The sequence below is a fragment of the Myotis daubentonii genome, chromosome 1, assembly GCF_963259705.1.
Source record: "Myotis daubentonii chromosome 1, mMyoDau2.1, whole genome shotgun sequence".
Classification (NCBI taxonomy): Eukaryota; Metazoa; Chordata; class Mammalia; order Chiroptera; family Vespertilionidae; genus Myotis; species Myotis daubentonii.
Window position 1 is genome coordinate 218,904,683 of NC_081840.1, and position 23,286 is coordinate 218,927,968.

The window sequence follows — 23,286 nt, forward strand, 5'->3', positions numbered from 1 at the left end:
ACTTTTCATTTTCACATTTTTAACCATATTTTTTTTGCCTCTACTGCTAAATAGCATGCATATCCCACTATTTCTTGTCATCTTCATTATAGACATTGTTTAATGATGTCTCACTGTGAAAGATGAAGATATAGTCCTCTCTCACTCTGCCACCTCGCTACCCCACACATTCCCACTTTTTATTTCTCTCCCATCTTCCCAATAAGTATGTCATTATTTTGGTTAGATTAGTATCGGGGTTTACATTATTATGACTGTAAATGCTATTCACAGCTGAGCCATGTAGTATTCTATGACTACCTTTTCTTTCTTGCACACTTTGTGTTTTCTATGGAGTAATGATTATATGTTATTGTTCTTTAGCTGCTTGGCTTTCTGTGTACTTGTCATTTTCCATGTACTCCCAATTCATCTACAGTTGTCTAAATCTCTTAGTCTGGCCACACCCACCAGGTAATAGTTTAATCTTGGTGATGTCTCTCCTGGAGTCTTTGTTCAGGCCACAGCTGCCCTCCCGAACTTGACTTTGTCATCCTTGTGGAGGATCCCTTTTCCTTCATCTCTGGCTTTCCAGTCCTCTTTGTTGGACCCTATTTCTTCCTCTTTCTTGGTTAACGCTTGCATTTTGGTAGAACACATCCTACAGAGGCTTCCTGAAGAACAGGGAACAGGAGGCCCATTTTTGATGTCATGCATATCTGATCATGTTTTACAGGGGCTGGCAAACTATGGCCCACACATAACATGTGGCCTGCTGAAGAGCTAAGAGCGCTTCCTACATTTTTAAAGGGTTGTAAAACAGACATGGAAAAATATGCAGCAGAGACCATAGGTGGCCCACAAAGCTTAAAATATTTACTGTCTTACCCTTTGTAGAAAAAGTGTGCAGACCTCCGCTGTAGATCACCCTCACTCTATAGTCCGGCTCTCCAGGAGGTGTCTTAAGGCATTTGAGAGCAAATCTACCTGAACTCAGTGATGATACTCACCTGAGACAGGCTTGAAGCTTTTGTTATTGTTTGTTGGTTAGGATACTTATTGTGAGCATTTATATATTTCACAGACTTTTGTCATCCTTTTATTATTGATTTCTAGCTTAATCACATTGTGATTTGAGAGTATATTCTGAATGACTTTAATCCTTTGAAGAGTGTTGGGGCTTGCTTTATGACCAGCATATGGTCAATTCTGATGTATGTTTATCATCTCTTGAAAAGAGTGTGTTTTCTGAACTTATCGGGTACAATGTTCTACATATATTATCAATTACGTCAGGTTGGCCCAATCTTCTATATGATTCCTGATGTGTGTGTTTTTCTGCTTGTTACAACAGTTACTGAAAGACGTGTGTTAAAATCTCCCACTATGAGTGTACACTTGTCTGTTTCTCCTTTTAGTTTTGTCAATTTTGCACTAGATATTTTCAATAATATTATTGGGTCAAATAGAATGAGAATTGTTTTTCCTTTCTCATTGACCCTTTTATCATTTTACAGTGTCCTCTTTATCTCTGTTGGTGGTCCTTGTCTGTAAAGTCTACTGTTTTTATGTTAATATAGTTATATGTGCTTTTTTTGTTAAAATTTGCATGTTCTATTTTTTTCTACCCCTTTACTTTCAGTATTTCTTTGTTCTTATTTTATCTATGTCTCTTGAAAGTGGCATGTAATTGTTTTTTTGTGTATTTTTTAGTCAGTTTGACAATTTTAGTATTCAATTGGTGTATTTAGATCACTTACATTTAATTGGGATATATTTGATTTTAACTCTGCCAGTTTACCATCTATTCCTTATTGTTACATCTGTTTTTGTGCCTTTTTTCTCTTTTCTTGCCCTTCCTTTATGTTAATCAATTGTTTGTTTGTTTGTTTGTTTGTTTGTTTATTTATTTATTTATTTATTTATTTATTTATTTATTTTGGTTAATCCTCACCTGAGGATATCTTTCCATTGATTTTTTAGAGAGAGTAGGAGGGCGGGGGAGAGACAGAAAGAAACATCGATATGAGAGAGACACATCTATTGGTTGCCTTCTGCACACAACCCGACCAGGGCCAGGGAACCTGCAACCAAGGTACGTGCCTTTGACCGGAATTGAACCCAGGACCCTTTAGTCCGCGGGCCAACGTTCTATCTACTGAGCCAAACCGGGTAGGGCTAAATCAAATATTTTTTTAAAAGCATTCCATATCCCCATTTCATTAACTTGTTAGTTATGTATTCTTTAAATATTCTTTTAGTGGTTGTAAATCTAAAGATTGCAATATGCTAGTTCATTAATGATAAACCCCCTTGGGGATAAATTAGGGAGCAGAAACAAAATAGGGAAACCTTATAATAAATCAGTAAAAATGTTTTAATGAAGTACTAGAACTTTCAGTAAAGATGATCTTTTCGAAGGTGAAGGGATATTAAGAAGTACAAATTGGTAGCCATGGGAATGTAAAGTACAGCATAGGGAATATAATCAATAATGTTGTAATAATTATGTGCAATGCTAGGTAGGTACTTGAAATATGAGGGGACTACTTTGTAAAGTTTATGATTGTCTAACTCTAATGCTGTACACCTGAAACTATGACAAAATATTGAATGTCAACTGTAATTTAAAAATAAAATTAGCCCTAACTGGTTTGGCTCAGTGGATAGAGCATCAGCCTGCGGACTGAAGGGTCCCAGGTTCGATTCCGGTCAAGGGCATATACCTTGGTTGTGGGAACATCCCTGGTAGGGGGTGTGTAGGAGGCAGCTGACTGAGGTTTCTCTCTCTTTGATGTTTCTAATTCTCTATCCCTCTTCCTTCTACTCTGTAAAAAAATCAATAAAATATATTTTAAAAAATAAAAATAAAAAAATAGATAAATAAAAATAAAATTAGCTCTGCTGGTGTGGCTCAGAGGTTGAGTGACGACCTATGAACCAGGAGGTTATGGTTCAATTCTGGTCAGGGCACATGCCCAGATATTGGGCTCAATCCCCAATATCTATGCCTTGGGGTAGGTGGCGTGCAGGAGGCAGCCAATTAGTGATTCTCATCATTGATGTTTCTCTCTCCCTTCCTCTCTGAAATCAATAAAAATATTTTAAAAATGAAAATAAATAAAAAATTTTAAAATACCCAAACAGTGTTATAAATCCCCATTCTAAAATAAAGGTAGAAGAAAAGTATTATTGATTAATTACCATACAGATGCCAAAACAAAGATTCTCTTTCCCTATAGTGGTGGATATTGTTTATTAGGAACCTTTCCTGTCTTTATTTCCATAAACCACAACGCCTCAGCATTGCTAAGAAAGGGCCCTGGTTGCAAAGCTCTCAAAAATGTTTCTCTCTTTACCTTCTTAACATTCAGTTCTGGTTTGTTGCGCTGTAAAAATTCTAAAAAACAAAATATTCCCCAAGTGGGATTTATTGTGATCATATGAAGAAAGAAGCAATTATTTAATTTGCCACAGTTTGGATATTTTTCTCTTCCCTTTCCTTTTCAGGTGGGCAAAGCACATCGCTGAGAAAAATGGCTACCTGGGCCACGTCATTCGGAAAGGCCTCAACGCCTACCTGGAGGGCTCATGGTAAGCTTGGGACCCACGTGACCGTGAACTTCCTCGGCCCTTACCTTTCAATCTATGAGATGGAGCTTAAAATGCAACCAAGAAAAGCAATTTGCAGGGAAATCACGGCCTCTCAGTAATCCTATTCGGAGTATCACAGACTGATTGGCTGTTGATTGGAAAACATAGCATTTCCATGTTTAATTATACACAAAAATTAGTTCTCTAGGGGGAGCATGCACATTCATCAAGTTGAAAGACACATGAATGTGTTGACTTCTTCCCCTCGAGCTTGTTTCTCTTGGTTTTAGAATCTAAACACAGTGCAGGGCATCTTGGCTGACCCTCTGCTTCTCGCTGGCAGGTCACAGGAGGTCCGGGATTCCCACCTTGTTTGTGGGAAGCCAAGAATTGGGGCTCAGGCTACATCCTTCCATAGCTTGTAGTGCATCTTCCGTGGCCAGGAGCCTGGGGTTGCAGGAAGTCACTCACAAGACCTCTAATGTCACAGCCAAATAGGCTCCCCTTTTGGCTGTGACATTAGAGGTAGCAGATGAAGAACCCCCATGACACCACACAGGAGGACTGCGAATTCCCCCCATTTGCTGTTACTTGATTTCACAAAGAAGGGCACACCTCTCCAAATGCTACCTGACTTCATCTTTTTCCCTCTGTCAGTTCTAGCGCTCCATCTTACTTTTCCCTCGGGCTACATTTTCTTGGCTGGTTTATTGCCTAAATGATCTGGGTATTTCAGTAATAACTGAAAAGGCTATGCAAATCAGCACATATCCCTTCGGAACACTGCCTCAGAGACATTAGACCAGACTTACCATCGATCATTCTCTGATCCGAACCTTAATTAAAAATTTAAATATGAGTCCAAAAGAACACTATTTTCTCCTTTGGTCCATGGGTGCCCACGTAATCAAAAGATAGCATCTCGGTAATGGAGAATCTTAAATTAGATAATGCAGGGGAAATGAACCCAATGGAAAAAAGCACCAAATAGCAATGTTTATTATGAACTCCCGTGAAAGTTTATTATATGTGGCCTCACTTTGCACAGTAGGAAAGAAGTTTTATGAAGTTATTATTTTCTAATTGATATGTCTTACAGTTTTCATCTTGCAAAACTCCCAAATTTGACTTTAGCTCCTTCTCTACAATCACCCTCTAAACTTCCCACCCTTGCTCCTCACAAGCTTCTTAGGGGGAACTAAGCACTGAAATCTCAAAGTGTTTATATGTGGGGCATTCCCAAAGGAAAAGCACATCTGTCCCCCACAACATACACACACACACACACACACACACACACCAAAATGTCTGCCACCTTTCCCATAAAGAGAGGATAGGTCAGTAGCTAGGCTTTTTTTTTTTTTTTTGCCTATTTTTGAATTTAGCATCCCTTTAACATTTAAAAATTTTCAGTGAAAGTCAAGAAGAATTAAGATTTGTGTGGCCTGCTGTCTTTCCTAGACTATTCAGCCACAGAGATTGATTTTTTTTCCCCTGATGGAGGGGATGGGGGGAATCAAGTGTGCTCTACACTATCTGTGTGTTTGCATTCAGTTCATCAAACTTGACTGAGTCCACTCGCCTGCGGGGCACCTTACCATGAGCTTCAGGGATGTCACCAAGAAGGGCTTGGGGGAGTTTGCTGCCTCAACCCTTCCTCATGCTGAACTACCTGCAGTTTCTCACATGGCCGTTGTTCTGTCTGACATCTGGGCCTTTGCACGGGCCCCAGAGTCTTACCAACTTCTTACTCGCTTGGGTCCTCCCAGGGATCATGATTGCCCTTTACTTTGATTGCCCTCTGACTTGTATCCCAGTGCCCAGCACCTAGTGGCACCTGTGAAGTGCTCAGAAACTATTGAGTGAGTGAACTAAGGCAAGTGGAACAAACATAACTTAAACGCCATGAACCGTATCTGAAGAACATTGGGGATTCTGAGGAGGAAGAGATGCTACCTGGTTTGGGGGACTTAGGCCAACCTTTATAATGGAGGCCTTGAGGGATGGTCGCATGTCCACGGAGCCCTGCAGGGAACAGCATTTCTTGTGAAGGGAATCACAGGAACAAAAGCAAAGAGATAGGAAAATTCTGGGAGTCTCTAGAAAACTTTAAGCCACCCAGTTTGCCCAGAGGGTAAGATTTGTATAGGGAGTGATATACAATGAGACCAAAGAGGTGCTACTTTGTGGAAGTTTGAATGGAAGGTTATGTACTTTCTACTTAATTTGTGGAGCAGCAGGGAGCGTTGATGGTTTGGAGAGAAGGTCGTGATGTGACAGCTGGACTGTGAGATGCTTCACCAAACAGCTGTAAATAATGGTGAAGCGAAGGAAGATCCGGAAAGAGTTCTGGTGGAAGGAACTGATCATTGGAGTTGGAGAAGTGGCATGAGCCAGTTGAGTTGTTTTTCTCTTCTTTTGTGATCTGAGTTGATACAAACAAAATAATGTGTGATGTATATGTAAGTTCCAACAATAAAATGAGCACCTGTAAACCTCCCACCTACTTAAGGAAATGAACTGTTTAAGCTCCTGCATTGCATGTCCCTCTCAAATTAAACCCACCCCCAGCCCCAGTACCCAGAAGGAACCATCATCCTGAATCTTGTTCTCTTTATAGTTTTTTTGCTCAACATGGGTATATTCCTAAGCAATAGATTTAGTTTGACTTGATTCTGAGCTTTCTGTCATTAGAATATTATTATACATGAATCTTTAACTGCTCCTTGTCACTTAACATTGTTTCTGAAATTCATATATTTGGATGCATGTCCCTGTAGGTCGTTCCTTTTCGCTGCTATCATATACCACAATTTACTCACCAATTCTCCTATTAACACGTATTTGGGTTGTTTCCATTTTTTTGTTTTAAGAACAATGCAGCCATGAACATGTTTTATATATCTCCTGACCCATATAGGAAGAGTTTTTCTAGAATATAAACTTAGGAGTAGGGTCACAAAATAATGCTATTTGTTTTCTAAAATAATTTTACCAATAGACTCTCCTGCCGATCGTCAATATCCTTGCCAATCTTGATGCTGGTACTAAAATATTACAAAAGATAAATCTCCATCTGAATTTGAGGCCTTTTCATAGCTACAGGAAGAAACATCTACTACCCATGACAGTGGGAAATTTTTGTCAAAATCTATTTGTCAAAGAGTGCTTTCATCTCTCTGAGTCCCCAGACTTGCCCTGCGAGCTAAATAGGAAATATAAGACCATGACCTCCCCACAGCATGGCCTTTTCTGGTACCATCTATTTTGCCATCACAGAGCTAAACCATCCATCAATGTCCTGAGTCCATCCCCTTCTTACGTTTTCTGTGAGTGAATTTATTCTGGAGTTATTTCAGATTACTATGTAGGTTTGATGAGCTTGTGCTTTTCTGTGTTGCTCCAAGATTTCTATGGGATAGCTTAAAAGAGGAGGGGGTTGGAGAAAAGGGCTTTTTGCTGTATATGGATAATACAGAAGATAATGTTGTCGTGCCTGAGGCTGTCCTTGGACACCAGGAGGAATCAGCAAAGGAGAGGCCGGCTGTCATGTTTCGTTTCTCTCTGCCTTACCTCTGCGTGTGTTTTATCTGTGGACTATGTATCTTACTGTCCTTTGTCTTAAATACACCCCCAATACTTAACCCGATTATGGTGGGCTTGAGGCAAGACAAGTAGGCATGCTAGGTTCCAGTCCAGAGACTCACCTGTTGCCCTGGCTGGTTTGGCTCAATGGATAAAGTATAAGCCTGACTGAAGGGTCCCTGGTTCGATTCTGGTCAAGGGCACATGCCCGGGTTGTGGTCTCGACCCCCAGTGGGGAGCGTGCAAGAGGCAGCCGATCAGTGATTCTCTCTCATCATTGATGTTTCTATCTGTCTCTCCCCCTCCCTTTCTCTCTGAAATCAATAAAAATATGTTATTTTTTTTTAAAGAGAGACTCACCCTTCGGCAATAGAGCAGGGGCCCTGAAATCCACTGAGACCCCAGGATTGTTTTTCACCCTTCCAGTTGGAGCTGCTTCAGGCATCATTAGCAAGGAGCACAGGGAAAATAGTGTAATTGTTTGAGAAGCTGCTCAGAGGTCGTCCGATTCGCTGTTCACAGCCAGCAGCCCAAGGAGTGGTTACGAAGCATCATTAGGAAAGTTCTATAAATGTAGACGCTGGCTTTGAAGCGGGAGGGTAGCAGATGTGCCCCAGCCTCGTTCTTTACTCTAAACGTCCTCCTCTCTGCATCCACCCCACCTCCCCATTACAATGACTGTCTGGGAGACGGTTTCACTTGAGTGCGTTGGAAATCAAACTCGAGCTCTGGCTGGCTTCCTAAACCTTGAGGAAGTTTCTGGAAGGGCAGTACGGTCTTGTGGCTTGTTTGGGGGCTTCCTGCACATAGCACATGCCGAGGGCATGCTTATTCCAACAATATGAGTATAGAAGTATCTGTAATCAATGCTTTCAGGCAGTATCTGTTGAGACACAAGCAAGAGCCCAGTGCCGGGAGGGAGAGTGAATGTGGACAGGGTTTCTGCAGAGGTGGTGTGTCTCGGAAGTCTGAGTAAGCTGAGGAAATCTGGTCTCCCGTGTGCTAACCCTCACCTACAGCTCACTCCTCGGTATATGAGAATAGATGGCGGTGGAGTCAGGGTGCGCCGGCCTCTGCTGATTGCTTCTGCAAGATGGAAGACAGAGGTGGATTTCTGCCCAGCACTTCTATTGACCTCGCTGTTTCCTGACGCCTCTTTTTGATGGATCACAGCGCTTCTTCAAAGGAAATGCACGAGGGTTCTATGAAATTTCCTCCCGGCTTATACAATAATTGGACAGTGAACGTCTCTCTATAAAACTTGTTTCTCCCATCCCTCCACCACCACACGAGAGACTGTCTTTGTAAAGTTTATCATGGTGACTCTGTCTTACGGGAGTGTTGGCCTCGTGCCCCCCACCCTCACTGCAAATTCTAATAGTCTATACCCGACTGCTGTCTAAGAAAAACTCATTTTGTTACAGGTTAATAACATGAGTCACATTCCGTGCGGCCACAGCAGCAGAGGGAGCCGGCTCAGTGTTAGCGTGTGGGCTGGCAAGGGTACACCATCTCGTTCCCTTGCTCATCCCTGGGGAAACCGAGGCACGGGTGCAAGCCCAAGTGTCTCAGGAGACACTTGAGGTCGTCAGACCTTTGGAATAGGACCTTACTGCAGAATGATGGGGACTTGATGCTGGGTCTGACTTGAGGATTCTGGTCACCAAACATGATTTTTGTAATCCGTGTAAGAAAACGCCTGTGCAGCCCAAGCTGGTTTGGCTCAGTGGATAAAGGGTCACCCTGGGGACTGAAGGGTCCCGGGTTCGATTCCGGTGGGCTCAGTCCCCAGTAGGGGGCGTGCAGGAGGCATCTGATCAATGATTCTCTCTCATCATTGATGTCTCTATCTCTCCCCCCCTCCCTTCCTCTCTGAAATCAATAAAAAAGAAAAAGAAAACACCTGTGCATTTTTCGAGGTGTTTCGGCTCCAGTCGTGGGCTTGTTAGCTGACCTGCCTATGCAGGGGACACCGCTTAGCCAGCTTCGTGTCTCTTTAGAATGAGTCATGGCTAATTGGTCGGCTGCCTTGGGTGTCTTGGAGATGGAGAACCAGCTCACTCAGCAGCCACGTGGCCCGTGACCTACAGCATGTCTGATTGAAGATCCGCTGTGCTAACTTGACTCCCAGTCACCTCTCTCTGTCCCCGAGGGATGGTCTGCCGAAGCTGCTCTAACGATGTAGAAAAGGTGATCTCAGAATCTGCCTCCCCTAACCCAACCGTCCCCTGCCCTTCCTTAACCCACTTCCTAGGAGGAGTGACAGTCGAGGGAGAGTTCTCCGTGTCAGCTACTTAATATGAAAAAGATGCTTTCGAAATAACTTTTATGGTTAAAATAAATTTTTATTCATAAACTGGGTGACACTAAAAAAATGGAGGATATCAGATAAGTCAAAAGTAAAGAATAAAAATGACTTGCATTCTCACCACCTAGAGATAAGCACTGTTAGCTTTTTGGTAGATAATTTTTATGGTTTAGTTTTCTGGGCGTATATGTATCTCCGTGTGTGTGTGTGTGTGTGTGTGTGTGTATTCGGTTTTATTCCAAAAATGGAATTGCATTGGTTTTTATCCTGGCTCTTTTTTTCACTGAACAGATAATTTTGCATAGACATCTTTCCACATTTTTGGATATGTATTCTTTCACATCATTTTTCATGGCCTCATCCGAAAGTGGCTGTACCAAGGGTTAATTTTTTAAAAATATATTTTTTTATTGATTTCAGAGAGGAAGGGAAAAGGAGAGAGAGATAGAAACATTAATGATGAGAGAGAATCACTGATGGACTGCCTCCTGCACAGCCCATACCGGGGATTGAGCCCGCAATCTGCACATGCCCTGACCTGGAATCAAACCATGACCTCCTGGTTCCTAGGTCAATGCTCAACCACTGAGCCATGCTGGCCAGGCCGTGGGTTAATTTAAATAGTCACTGATTTTCAGATATTTAAGTTCTTACTATTTTTTTTACAATTTTCTAACATAGCAAAAGCTCTGCCATAAACTCTCTTGCCCCAGAATCTTTGCACGTCTCTGATTTGTTTTTTTAGAATGAACCCCACAGGGAGAACTGTTGGGCAAGTGGCCTGTGCATTCTTAGGGCTTCCCACCATCAACATATTGATTGGCCCTCCCACTAGCAGTGGTTGTGGGAATATGTCCGTTTCCCCGAACCCCTGCCCTTAACTGGTATTACGAATCGTATGGCAACCTTTCCACAGAGTGGTCTCATTGTTTTACAATTATTCAGTTCCTAGTGGTGTCGAACTGTCATTTATTTATATGTGTTTCTGGCCATTGCTATCAACACTCTTGTAAGCTGCATCTCCTTTGCCAGACGTCTAACGCTCCACAAAAGCCCAGCTTTAATTAAGCTTGTTCAGAATCCTAAGCCCCATAAAGCCTTTCACAAAACAGAGGACTCACAGGACTTTGTTTTAATACCACTCTCTCCTCAAAGCAAGGAAGGATTCAGGGACCTGAGGCTGTTCGACATGCCATTCGGCCAGTAGAGGTAGCTGTTGCATTAACTAGCTCCCAACCTTATCTGCCAGTTCAGCCTTTAAGACAGAAAATAAATCAGTGCATGCAGTATTTTTGACAACAGTATTTATTTTTTTAAAAAAAAACCAACAAACTCATGGTTTTGTGCTTTAAAAAGAAAACTGCTTATTTTGTGCCCTTATGTCTGAATATCGAGCTCTCTGTGAATATTAGTAAGAGCCACTATATGAAATTTATTATTAATCGTCTATTTTTAGGCACGAAGCTTTGCTGTATTATGTTTTAGCAGCAGAAACTGGTATTGAAGTGTCACAGACAAATTTAGCACACATCTGTGAGGAGAGGCCGGTGAGTAAATGTATTCTCTGAGTAGAAGCTCTAAGGTTAAGGATGATGGATGGGGGTTTTAGGGAGGCAAAATTAGTCACTCGGCCAAAATATTAATGAATTAACTTTTCTCCCCCTTCACTCCCTTAGGACCTGGCCAAGAGATATTTGGGTGTTAACTGTGTTTGGAGATACTATAATTTCTCTGTTTTTCAAATCGATGCTCCTTCATTTGGTATGTATAGAAAAACGGGTACTAAATTGAAGCCGTGGAGGCTTTTAAACCTTAGTAACAGGAAACATCTAAGGGATTTGTGTGCAGTGTGTTATTTCTAAACAATTAGGAGAGAGTGCAAAGTCTCTGCTATTAAGATCATGACTGAAATCTGCTCTCAGCCTCATGCCACGTATGTCTCCCGGCCCACTGTCCAAAAGAGAAAGCTCTTATGGACCGGGTCTGAGCCAGTGATGGGTTCCCTGCCTTCTTCTGCTCTGTATGGTAGGGGGCTACCCCTAGGAACTGCAGTTCCCAGACTCCTTTGCTGTGGGGCTTCTGACTAGTGTCAGCCAATGGGAGGCTGTGGCGGAACCCAAGTATTTCTCTCCTCTCTCCACTTTGGGCTGTTCTCTGGCAGTGGCTGCATTCCCATGGTCCCAGCAGACCCTCAGCACAGGGATGGTAGTAGCTTCCTGCATTGCTGACGTTTGGGTTGCCATTTGCCTTTTCAGCTCTCCCAACACCCTGGTGAGCAGCCCTTCCCAGTGTTGAAATCCCTCTTTTGAATGACCTGACGTCGATTCTATTTTCCTGAGTGAGACATGCATTCTTAAACAAAACTTTTTCCTTGGAGGAAAAATAAAGCATACGGCTTGAATAAAGAAATACCCTTTAGTCATCAAACCCAGGCAGCAAAATTTCAGAGGGGAAATAAAGCGCTCCCCCACCCCCAGTCCTTGGCTGACTGGGCTGCGATTCTCACAAATAGATCTATTCGGGAGGGCTACCAAGCAAAGCAGGTAATGTGGAAATGTGGGTGCTCAGCAGAAAAACGGTGTGTGTGTCTTTTCTACTGACACATGAAAAACACACACACACACACCCTGACCACGTTCTGTGGTAGGAGTCTGATAGGAAAAACTCTCCATCGTGGGAGTGGGCTGATCATTTAAGATGTCTGTCTGAAATAAAACCCCTCGACCAACGCATCAGTGCTTTTCGCCCCACAGCCTATTTGAAAATGGGAGACCTTTACTACTATGGCCACCAAAACCAGTCACAAGACCTGGAGCTGTCGGTGCAGATGTACGCCCAAGCGGCACTGGATGGAGACTCGCAGGTAAACAGCAGCAACAGAAATGAGTTCTTGGGGTGCCCATTCGTAAGGTCACAGAGCCTAGAGTTCTCACCAGCCCTCTGTCTATAGAAGCTTCGCAGATGGCAAAGTCATTTCCCACCATTTTCACAAGTCGCTCCCAAAGGCCCTGTGAGGACACTAACCATGTGGCGAACCTTTACTGAGCGCCTGCTGCATTTCCCACACCGTCCTCACAGCCACCTCGTGGGGTGCGGATTACTAGACCCTTTCTATAGTAGAGGACACCAAGGCTCTGACAAGGGGGTATATTGCTGAAGGCCAAGCCGTCAGGTCATCAGTGAGGCAGCCAGAGCTTCAACCCAGGTCTTCTGGCTCCAAAGCCGGGGGTCTGTCTACCAGATTCCATCAAACTAACTCGCCAGGTAGAACCTCGAGAAACTGGAAGTATGGTCCAGGTGGAAGTGGTTTGCTTGTGTCGCTGGGCCAACACTCCAGCAATAAGACTTTGCTCTCAGTGGCTTGTTTCAAACTTATTTTGGAATTTTTTAGATGTACAGACTCTAGATGTATAGAAAGAGGACAGGGGAGTTGCTGTGTGCCCTTCGTCCAGCTTCCGTTAATCGATATATCTTTCATGACCACAACACTGTTATCAAAACAAGAACTCCACCTTGGTTTTGCTCCATAAAGTACACTTCAGACTTTCTTTTCATCTCGCTAGTTTTTGCACGAATGTCCTTTTTCCATTCCAGGATGCCACCTAGCATTTAGTTGTCATATTTCTCTAGTGTTCTTCAAATCTGTAGCAGTTCCTCACTCTTCCTTTGTTTTTCATGACCTTGATACTTTTGAAGAATATTCATCAGTCAAGTATTTGGTAGAATGTCCCTCGATGTGGGTCTGGCTTCTGTTTTCTCATGAAGAGATTCAGATTATGCATTTGGGGCAAGGACAGCACAGAAGTGATGTGTCCTTCTCACTGTATCCTCTGAGGTACATGATGTCTTATTGCTGGTGAGGTTGATCTGAGTGACTTGGTTAAGGTGGTTTCTGCTGGGTTTCTCCCCTGTAAAGCTAATGTTTTTCTCTTTCTAATGTATAGATATCTTGGGGAGAGAGTTTGCGACTATGCACATATCCTATTTCTCCTCAAATTGGTACTTACTAATTTTAGTATCCTTCCATACATCTTGCAACAATGATTACTGTGAGTGCTAATGAAGAGTCTATTCTCTCATTCCTTCTACATTTGCTAATCAGGGTCATTTGCACAATGGAAGTTGGAATACTTGTTGCCCTCTCAGGCAACAGGTTTCTGGTGTTGTGCTTTGGAATTTGATCTTTTATTTTCATTAGAATAATTTCTTTGAGGGATAGTATTGCTAAGTCAAACAATCTAAATGGTTTTACAGCTACCTAATAATAGCCTATTGCCGCCAAAACCGGTTTGGCTCAGTGGATAGAGCGTCGGCCTGCGCACTGAAAGGTCCCAGGTTCGATTCCGGTCAAGAGCATGTACCTGGGTTGCGGGCATATCCCCAGTAGGAGATGTGCAGGAGGCAGCTGATCGATGTTTCTCTCTCATCGATGTTTCTAACTCTGTATCTCTCTCCCTTCCTCTCTGTAAAAAATCAATAAAATATATTTTAAAAAAAATAATAGCCTATTGCCGATTTACTTTCTGAAAGGGTTTTCCAATTAATATATCACCAAGCAGTGGTGAAGGGTAGAAGGGTAACTGAAATCTTGTCCGCACTGGATGTTTTCATGACTTAATTTTGCTGACTGAATAGTTTCCAGTTGATACTTCTTTATTGTTTTAAATTGCATTTATTTGGTTACTAGTGGGGAGGGACACGTTTATATATACTTGTGTATGATAATTTACTCTTCATATTTTTATGTGAATTCTCTATGCTCGTTCTTTGCCTGTGTTTATTGAAGTTTTGACACCTTTGAAAATTTAAATTATAGTTTTTTTATACATTTGCCTCATAGATGATGAATCTTAAGTTATTACATTGCATATAAATATTCCTCTAGCCTATTTTCCCATTTATTCCAATCTTGTTATGTTTCCATTCTTCAGAGACTTTAAATTTTTATAGGTAATTTTTTTCTTTTCTTTTAATGCGTTGTTTTAAGAGCACCTTCCTTTCAAAGTGCAGAGAACTATTGTATTGTATTGTATTTTGTGTGTGCATCTTAAAGATACTTAACACTTCCATCTATTTAGAGGTTATTTGGCAACATGGAGCTTAAGATTGGAGACTCTGGACCCTGTCTGGTCCTGTTTGAATCCCAGCTCTGCCCCTTTCTAGCTGTGTGACCTTGGGCAAATTCCTTAACCTCTCTGTGCCTTCGCTGCTTCATCTATGACATGAGGAGGATAATAGTACCTATCTCAATTTGTTGCTATGAGATTAAGTGAATAGATATAAAACAGAACAATGCCTCGCATAGAGCAAGCACTCAGAAAATGCTAGCTGCTGGTATTTTTATCATGGTTATTGCATAGGATGCTTGTGGGAGTCCTGGTTATACACCCAGGCGGATGATGATTTTCATTGAGATTGTTGTCAGTGGCAACTGAAAGGAAAGGCCAAAAGGAGACGATGTCATTAAAACATGACCACGAATTCTTTGAAGGGCAACAAGGCGGTGAAGTTTGTAAAGCCCTAATGCTAAGTAAGGCCGTCTTTTGTTTATTTCTTGGTCTGGCCGCATGCCCGGCTCATGATGGACAGTGTGTCGCCTCCAGGTAGTATAACAGCTCCCATCCTTGATGAAGGACCTCTACCATCAGGCTCTTAACTATGTTATTTCCTGGGACCTGCACAACCAATGAGGCAGATCCTGCCTCTGAGGGTCAAGAACAAGGTGTATAATAAGGAAGGCGTGGGGAAATGTACCACAGTGGAGGCCTGTGCCAAGAGGAATCATGAGAGGCGGTTTTCCACACTGGGAAAGCCAGGGAAGCTGAAACAAATACCATCCGTTATTCTGTGCATCGGAGCACCTCCCTACATGAGACTGTCAGTCATCAGTAGCATCCTCAGCCACAACAACGTTTTGTTAGGTCTCTGACATGCCAATGGGGACCCCAGGCATACTTGTAAGTGAGGGACATGGCCTTCGCCTCAGCGTTCCGGTTCTGCCGGTGACACAAGAGCGCGTTTTCCCAGGAGCTCCGATTTGAGAGAATGAGCAGGAAAGGGCAGGTCCCCGGTTGGCTGGCTTCTGAGCAGATGGGACCCAGCATCCTCTGAAAGCCTCCTGGTTCTCCTGCAAATAAATTTCTCAGATGCATGTATTTAGGGAAACCATTCATCAATGAAGATGACAAAGCCATCTGGCTCTGGGGACTGGGGGAAAAAAATCTAGAGGTTGTAAAAGTTTACATTCCGATGAAGGGTGTGTGTGTGGGTTTTATTATGAGAAGCTGATGAGGTTGGTTTGTGGCTTGTTTTCAGGGGTTTTTTAACCTGGCCCTGCTCATTGAGGAAGGTGCTATAATCCCACATCACATTTTGGATTTCTTGGAAATTGACCCAACTCTCCATGCGAATAACATCTCCATCCTCCAGGAACTATACGAAAGGTGAGTTCAGAGCCTCTTTAATTCTGTGGAATCTGGAGGGACCCAGTGGATGCTGTTGGCTTCTTGGTTCAAGTTAGCCTGACTCTTACTTTGTAGCGTTTCTTGCTCTGAAAGGGCTCAGGATTTGTTTTGATTTGAGAACCTTCAGCTGGACCCAAACTTACTTCCGTCTTCTAGTTTCTGAGGCTTGAGATACAGAATGAGCATGATCTGAAGTTAAGGTGCTGACCAACGTTTTCCACGAGAGTGGAAAAAATAATGTGTCCGATTAGACCATTTCTGCACGACAGGGCGGCATTCTGGTGTCTGGATGCAGAGAGACCTGGTGTCTGGACAGAAGTGTTGTCCCGGCAGCCCCTCCTGTTTTCAGGGACCTCCTTGACCCGTTGGCTTTTTATTAAGGACAGAAGTGACCTTCTCCTGAGATTTCTGGCAGGATCCTAGAATTTTAGGGCAGGCTTCAACCCCTCAGAACTGCCTTTCTTCCTTTGCCTCTCACCTCAAGTGTGCCTGCTTGTCCCCAAGCAGAAGGAGGTGGGTTTGAGGGTCCGAAAATACCCGTCGTGAGTAATGCCACCAAAGTTTGGCTGACACTTCAGGGTGCCCTCTGCTTTGTGTCTGCAGGTGCTGGAGCCACAGTAGTGAGGAGTCCCTGAGCCCCTGCTCCCTGGCCTGGCTCTACCTTCACTTCCGGCTCATCTGGGGTGCTGTCCTGCACTCTGCCCTGGTAGGTACCCTCTCCCGCTGTCCCTGCCCTCATGGTCCCTGCCCCTGTCAGTCATCTGACGCCTATTTCTGGTGTTTGTAGATCTATTTCCTGGGAACCTTCCTGCTGTCTGTGTTGATCGCCTGGACCCTACAGTATTTCCAGTCTGTCTCAGGTAAGGCTTTCTCAAAGGCCAGGGCAATATAAAAACACTAGAGGCCCGGTGTACGAATTTGTGCACGGGTGGGGTCTGGCCGCCCCGCCCTGATGGGGGGCCGATCAGGTTAGGCAGGCGAGGGGAGAGGCCGCAGGAGGTTGGCTGGCTGGCCCCGCCCCCAATCCAGCTGGGGCCAGCAAGGGTAGGGGCTGCACCCCAATCAGGCCAGTTGGTTGGCCATAGTGCGCATCATAGCGACTTGTCGTACTGGTCATTCTGGTCATTCCGGCATTCCGGTCGCTTGGCTGTTATATGTATAGATAGCAATTCTTTTCCTTACTAGAAAAGTCACCCTCTCCCTCCTCCTGCCCTTGGCCATGCTATTTCCTTTTGTTAGGATGGTCATTCAGGGGTTGGGGGTCCTCCGAGGGGTATAGCATAATGCCTGGCTGATGGAAAACCCCAATTACTATTACATTTTTCAAAGCAAGCAGAATTCTTTTAATAAGAAGCTTAAGAAATTGAACTGAAATGTCTTCCCCCATTGAAAATATCTGCTAGCAAAATTCTACCTCTGTGTGCCTTAAAACCCAGGCCGGAGGCCCCTCCAGCATAAACGCTTAGCCTGTTTATCCCAGTCCAAGGAGAGCGAGTCAGATAGGATGACAAACAAGCATCTGTGATGAATAAAAATACCCAGCCACTGCCCAGCAGGTGTGGCTCAGTGGTTGAGTCAGGGCACATGCCTAGGTTTCGAGCTCGAGCTCCAGGTGGGGGCGTGCAGAAAGCAGCCAATCAATGATTCTCTCTCATCATTATGTTTCTCTCTCTCCCTCTCCCTTCCTCTATGAAATCAATAAAAATATATTATTTTTTTAAAAAATACCCAGCCACGTGGATTTGGAAGGAGGGTCTGAAGAGGAATGCAAAGTGCACATTTATTTTTGTGTGGTTTCCACAAGTTGCTATTATTTTTCTGTGCTAGTGTAGGGCAGTAGTTAAGGAAATGGACGCCTCTGTCTTTCTCTGTGAGCTTAGAGCCCAGACTTGGCTACTTATTAGCCGTGTGACTTACGGCGAGTTATTTCACCTTCTTGATCCTCCAATGCCTTGTCAGTAAAATGAGGTTATAATAGTAGCTATGTCCCAGGGATGTTAAAAGGGTTCAGTGAAAAAATATATATATGACACTTACCAAAAGACAACTGTAGTTAAATCTTAGCTGTTATACTTATCTGGCTTATAAAACCCTCTCCGTAAATATTAGCTGTTACGTTTATCTCCCCTGTTGGATCATAAACCGAGCTGGAGGAAGGCCTGTCATTTGTGGTCTCACACTCAGTAGGTGCTCAAATTTGCTAACGTCCCTCGTGGAGGATTATAGTTTCCCACCATCTCGGATGGTTTCAAAGGACATAATCGCTCATGAAGACTAACGGGAACGTTTACAAAGGGACACGTTAGGAATAGACGTGGCATTTGAGACTTTGCGTAGCCATTATTTATGTCACAGATAATGAAAAGCAAAAAAAGCACATTTCCCCTCCGACTCGATGGGGAGACAAAAGTCACCGTTACAAAAGGCTTCTTGTAAAATATGGAATCATTTCCCTCTGACTTACCTGAGGAGGTTAACAGAGAACCAGCAAGAGCCCTCCCAGCTTTGATGCCTTGTGGTGTTCCGGCTTATAAATTTTCCCCATGCAAATCCTGTCCCGTCCCCAAATTTGTTGCCATTTATTTTGCATCTTGTCACTGTTTTCCATTTCAAATTATCTTTGTCATTTTTACTCTGTAGAAATATTGTTATGATTATTACAAATGCAATTCCGTTGGAGGAGCTAAAAATTGTCTTTATGATTTTATGCCAGCTGGTAGCCATGAAAATTCATGGGCTGGTGGAATTGCTTGGATCAGAAGTCTTCATTGTCAGTCCCTCCACATTCTCATCTCCCTGTCCGTCCTGCCCTTTTGTGGATTTTCCTTTCCTGTGTATCCTTTACTCCTTCACACATTTTCTTCATTTTTTTCAAACTCTTTTTATTTGCTTCTTCCTTAACATCCCCTCCCTCCCTGTTGACCAGCCTTAGAGAAGTCTGCATGGAATCTTTAAAAAATTTTAATTCTAGCCCTGGCTGGTGTTACTCGGTAGTTAGAGCGTAGGCCCATGCACCAAAGGGTCATGGGTTCAATTCCCAGTCAAGAACACATACCTGGGTTGCAGGTTCAATCCCAGGCCCAGTTGGGGTGTATGCAGGAGGCAACCAATCTCTCTCTCTCTCTCTCTCTCTCTCTCTCTCTCTCTCTCTCTCTTTCTCTTTCTCTCTCTCCCCCTTCCCCCACCCCCACCTCTCATCCCCTTCCTCCCTCCCTTCCACTGTCTCTAAAAATCAATGGAAAAAATATCCTCGGGTGAGGATTAACCAAAAAAAAAAAAATTAATTATCTGCTCTTCATGTTCCAGATGAAGAATTGAGGCCAAAGGGATGAAGTGGCCTGCCCCATAATCGCAAATTAAAGTCCCAGAGAGCATGTAGGGCAGCAGAATTCCCAGACTCACCATACTTTAAAACAGCCATTATCATCTACCTCCGACCTATTGTCCCCTGACATAAGAAATATGTTGCAGCACATTTTTGGTACCCTGAAATGAATGATAATTACCCTGCCTACACACTTGTGTGGGTTTTTTTTTTTTTAAGAATGCCCTCACACCAATATAAAGGAGAAGTAAAAAGAACTAATTATCATAAAGTAATATCTTTTTCAATATTTAAATTCTAGCCCAGTGCTTCTTCATTACAATGTGCACACGAATCACCCAGGGAGCTTGTTAAATGCAGATCCTGACTCAGTAGGTCCCGGTGGGCCTGGGATTCACCGTCTCTAACAAGCTTTCGGGTGATGTCCAATCCACACTACCATTCCTTGGACAACACTTTGAGTCATAAGGGCCTAGAAGTAAAAACAAAACATCTCCATGTATTCCAAAATATGCCCCACAGTGTTGCCTACCAGCCCTGGTAGAACTAGGGTTGAGTTAAAATATATAGCAGATTATTTTCGTGTGTTTCAGGTTGTCAGCATAAGTGCATACCTGTCAATAACTCTGAAATAAGAGGGTACTATTCCATCAGCATTGGGGTGATAGGATCAGGGCGATAGAGGCACAGAGAGTGGAGAAGCCATGGGTGCGAGGTCCCATGACCTGCCCCATGGGAAGGGAAAAGATGTCCTAGATGTCGGTGGCAGCCATGGCGTAGAGAAGCAAACGCAGTAATGGAGGGGGGCCGGTTTGAGAATTAGGGGCTACCTTCAGCAGCCTTGTGCAGGGATTGTGCTGTCAGGTCGGGATCTTTGTCATTTCGTGATTTGCATATTTCCAGTCAGTTGTTTTTAAAAATTAGTGATTTATGGTCAAGCCTTTAAATTGAGCTGTCCATCCATTTTGCGTTCAGCTCCAGCTACCTTCATTTCCCCCCTGAGCTTATAGGCTCGGTGATTTATACTCAACACTTTGCTGCGCTTGCCACATTAAACTGTCCCGCGTTCGGAAGGCTGGCAGCGCATGCCAGTAGCTGACAGCACAGGCTCAGAGTCAGGATGCTGCCGGGACTCTGGCCCTGCCACTCGCCATGTGACCTTGGGCAGGGATCCTATCTGTGCCTCAGTTTCCCCTGCGGAAATAGTACAGCTCCCTCCTATTGTAGTTGAGACAACAGGATGTAAAGTGCTTGGAACTCCGCAAATGTTAGCTCTCAAGGAGCAATGTCCCAGGGCATGTTCCCTGCAAGGAAAGCATGCTGACACCAGGTAGCGCCTGCACTTATGTAGCTTGGTTTATCTCCGAAACAGACACAATTGCCAGAGCCTAGCATGGTCTTCTATGTTGTGAGACTCTTTCTAAAGCATAGAATGCTTAAAAAGCATATAAACAAAGGTGTTGAGTAGTCTATCAAAAGCACCAAAACAAGTACACAAAAGGTACTACACACCTATTTTATTTCATTTAAGGGAACTTACTTTAATCACACACACACACACACACACACTAGAGGCCCGGGACATGGATTCGTGCACATTGAAAGTAAATTAATTAGCACGTGGCCGGCAGGGCAGGACTGGGCCAGACGGGCCAGACATACCCTGAGTCAACCTCCCATGGTCCCTACCCGGCTGGCCGCACCTGGGGTAGCGCTAGGGCTCAAAGGGCATCTGTGGAGTGAGCATGATACCTCCTGCAATTGGTGTCCCTCAGCCTGGCCTCTGGAGATTGGGCCAAAACCAGCTCTCCAACATCCCTGGAGGGGTCCTGGAGTGTGAGAGGACACTCTGCAAAGTTGCTGTCACTTGGCAGCTCCTGTGTTGAGCATCTGCCCCCTGGTGGTCATTGCACATCATAGCTATGGGCCAGTTGGCTGGTCAGCCAGTCAGCTGGTTGCTTAGGCTTTTATATATATAGGTATATATATAAAAGCATAATATGCTAATTAGACTAGACGTTCTTCTGGACTAAGCCAGGGCTGCAGCCATGGGATTGAGGCAGAGGCATCCGCAGCTGCAGCGGCTGTGAGGGAGGGATCCAGGTAGCCGCCTGTGGCTACGAAGGCCCACTCTTGCACAAATTTCATGCATCGGGCCTCTAGTATATATATATATATATGAGAGAGAGAGAGAGAGAGAGAAGGAGAGAGATTTCAGAGAGGAAGAGAAAGAGAGAAAGAAATAGAAACATAAATGATGAGAGAGAATCATCGATTGGCTACCTCCTGCATGCCCCACACTGGGGATTGAGCCTGCATCCCGGGCATGTGCTTGGACATGTGGCCTGACTAGGAATCGAACCATGACCTCCTGGTTCCTAGGTTGACACTCAGCTGCTGAGCCACGCCAGCTGGACTAAGGGAACTTACTTTTGGCTCTTGGCTTGCATTCCACCAGGCAGCTCTGTCTTTCTTGGGACTGAAATCTCCCCGGGTAGTGCACAGGTCCCTGGGTCTTTGGTGACACTCGCAACACTCATATGGCCACAAGTCTGAGAACAGAACACACATTGCGCCCCAGGGCCCACCTATCCCTCCAGGTCCACTGGCTTGGCAGCTTCAGCGTCTCCGGGGAGTCCCATCATCTTTGCTGAAGCTGGGCTCCGTTGGCCCTTTTTCCTTCCAAGTCTTCCTCCAAGGGCTGAAGGGGAGGGCTTCCCTGATGGTGCAGCCCTCAGCTGGGCTCAGCCACTTCCCCAGTCTCCACAAGCTCCTTTTCCTGCTTCATCGCATCTCTGAGGCACTCTTCCTCCCCCCCCCCCCCCCTTGTCAGGGACACCAAGCATAATTGCCTTAATGGACTCAGGCTTTCGAAAAAAAAACAAAAAAATCCCAAAGCAAAATATGTCTAAAACCAACTCCATTTCTGTCCTGCCACAAGTTTCCCCTGAGACAAAAAGAAAAAAAAAAAAAGCATGGAGCCTGGTTACCGGAAGGAAAGGAAAGGGAAAAAGAGGGGAAAGAATGTAAATGACCATTTCAAAGAAAGAGTCCTGCCTTACTAGTATCAGCGTAAACTTTATGTCTAAACTAGAGGCCTGGTGCATGGAATTCGTGCACTTAGAGGGAGGGGCGTCCCTCAGCCTGGCCTGTGCCCTCTTGCAGTCTAGGAGCCGTCAGTCGGACCTCCTTAGCGCTGCCGTGGAGGCGGGAGAGGCTCCCGCCACCACCACTGCGCTCACCAACCATGAGCCCGGCTTCTGGCTGAGCAGCGCTCCCCCTATGGGAGCACACTAACCACCAGGGGGCAGCTCCTGCATAGAGCATCTGCCCCTGGTGGTCAGTGCGTGTCTTAGCAACCGATCGTTCCATTGTTCGGTCGATTTGCATATTAGCCTTTTATTATATAGGATAGAATGCACAGTACAGAGCGAGGTTTGCAGAACTACCTGCTCCTCGGTGTGACTGGGTAGCCTTTTAAACCAATGTCAGCCTACTCAAAACATTCCTAATTTAAGCCAACTCATCCTTTCTGCTTGAGTGGCTAGTCAGTGTAGGAGGAAGATGATACAAACAAGATTAATTAAACCTTTTCCCACTCTTTTCCTGTCCTCCACATTTCTAATTAATGAGGTTGCTACTAAAATTACAGTAAAATGACACAAAATGTGGTGCCCGTGAAAGAAGCAGTGGCCTTCAAGTCAGAGCGACGTACTGATGAGGTTTCACCTTTCTCCTACCTCATTACCCGCACGCCCTCCCAGTATCTCCACTCGCAAGAAAGGTTTCAATGACACAGGTCACGTTTGTGGTGGGCCCTGCTCTACTGAGAGGCCCGAAGGAAGTAGGCTAGATCTTATTCATAGCTGAGATTTCCAGGGCTTCCTCCTCAGGCTCCCCTTCTACCCCCTCTTGGCAAACATTCTGCAGTCTCAGGATACACCCAGTATACTCCATGTTCTCCGTTCCCGCACGCTCCCATCTGGTCAGCTGGCAAGCAGATGTTTTCCCTACAATGGTCCACAACAGGG

The 23,286-nt window shown here is 44.3% G+C and overlaps 1 protein-coding gene across 2 annotated transcripts in view; it reads left to right on the top strand.

Annotated features, from left to right (window-relative positions):
* The window catches only part of SEL1L3 (SEL1L family member 3), a 106,532-nt gene that overhangs the window by 77,582 nt on the left and 5,664 nt on the right, over nucleotides 1-23,286 (top strand). For both annotated transcript variants that reach the window (XM_059674064.1, XM_059674074.1), the window contains exons 17-23: nucleotides 3,490-3,573; nucleotides 10,923-11,013; nucleotides 11,143-11,227; nucleotides 12,220-12,329; nucleotides 15,782-15,909; nucleotides 16,534-16,636; nucleotides 16,718-16,790. In XM_059674064.1, coding sequence (XP_059530047.1) covers nucleotides 3,490-3,573; nucleotides 10,923-11,013; nucleotides 11,143-11,227; nucleotides 12,220-12,329; nucleotides 15,782-15,909; nucleotides 16,534-16,636; nucleotides 16,718-16,790 — 674 coding nt within the window. The remainder of the gene's footprint in view (nucleotides 1-3,489; nucleotides 3,574-10,922; nucleotides 11,014-11,142; nucleotides 11,228-12,219; nucleotides 12,330-15,781; nucleotides 15,910-16,533; nucleotides 16,637-16,717; nucleotides 16,791-23,286) is intronic.